This window comes from Mandrillus leucophaeus, unplaced genomic scaffold, assembly GCF_000951045.1.
Source record: "Mandrillus leucophaeus isolate KB7577 unplaced genomic scaffold, Mleu.le_1.0 Scaffold104, whole genome shotgun sequence".
NCBI classification, from domain to species: domain Eukaryota; kingdom Metazoa; phylum Chordata; class Mammalia; order Primates; family Cercopithecidae; genus Mandrillus; species Mandrillus leucophaeus.
Window position 1 is genome coordinate 1,402,197 of NW_012098543.1, and position 5,819 is coordinate 1,408,015.

General features: G+C 41.4%; 1 protein-coding gene across 2 annotated transcripts in view; it reads left to right on the forward strand.

Annotated features, from left to right (window-relative positions):
* ZNF415 (zinc finger protein 415) overlaps positions 1–5,819 on the forward strand; it is a 31,086-nt gene that overhangs the window by 16,841 nt on the left and 8,426 nt on the right. For both annotated transcript variants that reach the window (XM_011979750.1, XM_011979755.1), the window contains one exon: positions 4,562–5,808. In XM_011979750.1, coding sequence (XP_011835140.1) covers positions 4,562–5,808 — 1,247 coding nt within the window. The remainder of the gene's footprint in view (positions 1–4,561; positions 5,809–5,819) is intronic.

A 5,819-nucleotide genomic window follows, 5' to 3' on the forward strand; every position in this document is an offset into this window, starting at 1 on the left:
AAAAAAAAAAAAAAAAAAGAAAAACCTTGGCTCTTCCTGATTTTGTTTTCTCTTAAGTTTGCATGATTTTTCCTCTGAAAACCGACTTTTGGTCAGGTGCGGTGGCTCACGCCTGTAATTCTAGCGCTCTGGGAGGCCGAGGTGGGTGGATCACCTGAGGTCAGAAGTTCAAGATCAGACTGACCAACATGGTGAAACCCCATCTCTACTAAAATACAAAAATTAGCCAGGCATGGCTGGGCACGGTGGCTCATGCCTTGTAATCCCAGCACTCTGGGAAGCCAAGGCAGGTGGATCACCTGAGATCAGGAGTTCGAGACCAACCTGGCCAACATGGTAAAACCCCGTCTCTACTAAAAATACAAAAATTAGCCAGGTGTGGTGGCGTGTGCCTGTAAGCCCAGCTACTCAGGAGGCCAAGGCAGGAGAATCACATGACCCCACGAGGCAGAGGTTGCAGTTAGCTGAGACGGCACCACTGCACTACAGCCTGGGTAACAGAGGGAGACTCCATTTCAAAAACAAAACAAAACCCGGCTTTTGATATACACACCCCTAGGGTCTGTCATTTGTCTGTATTCCTGCTGTGATAACCAACCTATAGATTATGCATACCTTCTCCTGGAGTCTCTTATGGAGGGTGTTTATGTGATAACAGGAAATTTGTGAGGGAAAACTCTTTGACTAATATAATTGAATAGCCTCCTGCTACATGTAGAGATGCCCCTTAAAGCGCTGAGCAGAATTGTCAGCATGGCCCAGGATATGAGATACAAAATATCAGGCGAGCCTGATTGACAAGTGTTTCCAGCTGTCCTTCGAGTTTTGAGGAGCCTCACAAAAGTGTATCTGAAGGGCACTGTGACCGTGCTGGACACATAAACTAATGATCATCTCCCCTAAGCCAGCAGTCGGTGTGGGATGTTCTCCTAGCGATGACATTGTCCAAGTTCACAGCATCATACGTGTGAGGCTCTTGACTAAACTATTGTTCACGCCGTATTTGTTCATTTTCCATCCTGTGTGCTCCATTGTTCATTCTCATCAACAAACCTTTGTTCAGCCTGGGTTCAATTTGTTGTAGGTTCAAACCTACAACAAATACAGCGTTGACACATCACATCTTGTGGAGGGAGCTTGTGAAGCTGAATGGTGCCTTGGTTTTTTCTCATTTGTTGTTTTTTTGCTTCACACCGCTGTAATGCCTCGGTTTTTAAAGTCCAGTGTCATTTGTTTAAGCCACTACTACTTTCATCTTGTACATTTACATGTGGTATAAATGAACACCTTTTTCATTTAGTCATAAATTCTGTATTTTTTGAGATACTTTTTTTTTTTTTTTTGGAGATGGAGTTTCGCTCTTGTCACCCAGGCTGGAGTACAATGGCACAATCTCAGCTCACCGCAACCTCCGCCTCCCAGGTTCAAGTGATGCTCCTGCCTCAGCCTTCTGAGTAGCTGGGATTGTAGGCATGCACCATCACACCTGGCTAATTTTTTATTTTTAGTAGAGACAGAATTTCTCCATGTTGGTCAGTCTGGTCTTGAACTCCCGACCTCAGGTGATCCACCCACCTCGGCCTCCCAAAGTGCTGGGATTACATGCGTGAGCCACCACGCCCGGCCCCAAGGTCAGAATTGTAACTGTCCTAGTGGAATTATATCCCACAGACATGCATGCACAAATTTTCCTCCTACACTCCCATTCCTCCCTCCCCTGTGCTCTTGCCCTTTCTCTCTCCTATCCTCACATGATACCTTGATCTGCATGGAATATACTGTTGCTTTTTAGCATATTGATTTTGTATTCCTGAACACCCCAATTTCCACAGGACTTCTTCACCCTCCACACTACTTACAGTATGCAAGACTAGATGCTACTCAACCGCTTTGTAAGTCAGGATCTGCCTAAATCAGTATGTGTCGGAAGTGATGACTCACATACCATTATCCATGAGAGCTGACTGACTAGATGTGTTGGTGGTGTAGTGGTGAGCATAGCTGCCTTCCACGAGAGCTGACTGAATAACACTATTACCAACACAGTCCAGCTCTTGTATCTCCTTTTCTTCATGTGCTCCTTGCCTGGGTACATTCTTGCCATGACTGATAGTTTTCAACACTGCACATGTCCACCCAGGTTTTCCATACTGCCTGGGTGGACATGTGCTTAAAAACATGTCTGGTGGCCTGGCGCAGTGGCTCACGCCTGTAATCCCAGCACTTTGGGAGTCCAAGGTGGTCGGATCACTTGAGGTCAGGAGTTTGAAACCAGCCTGGCCAACATGGTGAAACTCCTTCTCTACTAAAAATTTTTAAAAAATTAGCCAGGCATGGTGGCAGGTGCCTGTAATCCCAGCTACTCGGGAGGCTGAGGCAGGAGAATTGGTTGAACCTGGGAGGCAGTGGTTGCAGTGAGCCGAGATCACGCCACTGCACTCCAGCCTGGGCGACAGAGTGAGACTCTGTCTCAAAAAGGAAAAAAAAAAAAAAAAAACGTCTGAGCCTCCTGGCCCAGGATTTAGTCCTGTTTTTCTCTCTTATTTTCTGTAAAAATTGAGATTAGATACATGAATACCGTGGGCCTAATGTCTTTATTTGAAAAATAATAACAATTTACCTGAAAGTTTTTAAAACAAGGTGGTGGTGTGTGATTACTTGGAATATTGCATGTGTTATAGTAAAGTCCCAAAGTCTCTTTGTTTAATAAGATTGATCAACCTTCTCTGATGATTGTGATGAGATTGTCCTTTTTCTGTCTTATGTAACTCATCATGCCATAAGAAATATCACAGGCGGGCCAGGCACGGTGGCTCACACCTGAAATCCCAGCACTTTGGAAGGCTGAAGTGGGCAGATCACCTGAGGTCAGGAGTTCGAGACCAGCCTGGCCAACATGGTGAAACCCTATCTCTACTAAAAATACAAAAATCAGCCAGGCATGGTGGTAGGCGCCTGTAATCCCAGCTACTTGGGAGACTGAGGCAGGACAATCACTTGAACCCAGGCGGCGGAGGTTTCATTTAGCCAAGATTGCCCCATTGCACTCCAGCCTGGGCGACAAGAGCGAAATTCTGTCTCAAAAAAAAAAAAAAAAAAAGAAATACTATAGGCTAGGAGAACTAAACCACAGAAATTTGTATCTCCCAGACCTGAAGGCTGGGAAGTCAAAATTAAGGAGCCAGGTGAATCAGTTCCTGGTGCAGGCCCGCTGCCTGGATTACCCCAGCCATCTTCTGACTGTCCCACATGATGGAAAGGGCAAGATAAAACAAGCTCTTACATCTCGTCCTGTAAGGACATTAATCCTATTTTTGAGTAGTCCAACCTCATGACCTAATTATATCCCAAATGCCCCATCTGCAACAACATTACACTAGGGAATAGGACCTTAGCATATGAATTTTGGCCAACATATTCAGACCGTAGAGACTACATTCTATTTTGTTTGTTTTTATTTTTCAGTCCGTTCTAAACATTATGTTCTCTGATTTCAGTTAATAAATTTGCCAAGTACAAACTCTGTTATGTGTATTTTGTGGTCGATGAACTAGGTCACGAAAGGACAATGCATATATATAGGGAATTGCTTTATTGACTGGCTGTTTGTTGTATAAGTGCAGGTGTGAAGTCATAATTGTGATTTCTGACTTTGTTCTTCACTCCTTCTTTATAATGCTATGTATTTACCTGACCTCATGCATCAAATGTCAGAGAGCTTAACATATATTCCAGTTCACAGGTCGTGTGCTGGTTCTGAACTAGTACTTGTTTTTTTCTTAGGGGAGAATTATTTACAGGCTGTAACTTTGTACAAGTGTAGTTACTAGTTTTTGGTTTGCTGGTTTTATCATGGGTTACTACAGTGTTTTATTAATTAATTGTTATGATTTACAGATGATGGGTTTCTAGTAAGTTTCATGCAATGTAACTGACATGCATCACTCATTAATGTCAAAAATGCCTGATCTGGGTGGGTACAGATAGTTTCATAACAGGTATTCAGAAAAATTAGCTATTTTTAACAATGTTTTATTAATTTTTTTCTCATTTTGTCAGTGCTCTTACTGTTTTGCAATTCAGAATTATCATTTATGTACCTTATTCCATAAGTTTGTTGCGGCTTAGTTACCATTATGATATATTGTGTAGCACTTTTTTCATGTATATGGGCACAGTAAATATGCTGTAGCTAGGTAAAATGTAATATTTATATCCTTTCAACAATGAGACAGCCATGTATTTTCTGCCAATCGGTGTGTACTTTGTTGTCAAGGTGAAAAAATACTCCTTTCAGGGCTAACATAGGTTTGAATAATGTGTTTTGGTCATAGGATGTTTGAAACTGTCCTTCCCTAGAATTCATTTGAATTACATATGATCACCTTTTTTTTACTAAAGAATGTGATTCCTTTGTGTTCCTAAAAATTAAAGATCTTGATTGGGAAGTTTTATAACTCTGTTGTGTATAAATATTGCTTTTTGTGTAATTCTGTTATTCAGTATAAAATATTTATATACTGTCTCTAATTGGAAACCTATGGTTTTTTATTTCTTATAGATCTCTCTCGTAACTGTATGATCAAGGAATTAGCACCGCAACGGGAAAGTAACAGAGAAGAAGTATTCCACACAGTGACATTGGAACAACATGAAAAACATGACATCGAAGAGTTTTGCTTCAGGGAAATGAAGAAAAAAATACATGACTTTGACTCTCAGTGGAGAGATAACGAAAGAAATTACAACAAAGCGACTATGGCCCCAAAAGAAAATCTTACTTGTAGAAGAGACCAACATGATAGAAGTGGTATAGAAAACAAGTCTATTAAAAATCAGCTTGGATTAAGCTTTCTACCACATCCCCCTGAACTGCAGCAATTTCAGGCTGAAGGGAAAATTTATGAATGTAACCATGTTGAGAAGTCTGTCAACCATGGTTCCTCAGTCTCAGCACCCCAAATAATTTCTTCTACCGTCAAAACCCATATTTCTAATAAATATGGGACTGATTTCGTCTGTTCTTCATTACTCACACAAGAACAGAAATCATGCATTAGGGAAAAACCTTACAGATACAATGAGTGCGACAAAGCCTTGAATCATGGCTCCCACATGACTGTACATCAGGTAAGTCATTCTGGAGAGAAACAATATAAATGTGATCTATGTGGCAAGGTCTTTAGTCAAAAATCAAACCTTGCGCGTCATCGGAGAGTTCACACTGGAGAGAAACCATACAAATGTAATGAATGTGACAAAGGTTTCAGTCGTAACTCATGCCTTGCACTGCATCGGAGAGTTCATACTGGAGAGAAACCTTACAAATGTTATGAATGTGACAAGGTCTTCAGTCGCAATTCATGCCTTGCACTACATCAGAAAATTCACATTGGAGAGAAACCTTACAAGTGTAATGTGTGTGGCAAAGCCTTTAGTGTGAGGTCAACACTTAGCAACCATCAGACAATTCATAGTGGTGAGAAACCTTACAAATGCAATGAATGTGGCAAGGTGTTCAGTCAGACTTCAAGCCTTGCAACTCATCAGAGAATTCACACTGGGGAGAAACCATACAAGTGTAATGAATGTGGTAAAGTCTTCAGTCAAACTTCAAGCCTTGCAAGGCATTGGAGAATTCATACTGGAGAGAAACCTTACAAATGCAATGAATGTGGTAAGGTTTTCAGTTATAATTCACACCTTGCGAGTCATCAGAGAGTTCATACTGGAGAGAAACCTTACAAATGTAATGAGTGTGGCAAAGCCTTTAGTGTTCATTCGAACTTAACTACCCATCAGGTCATCCATACTGGAGA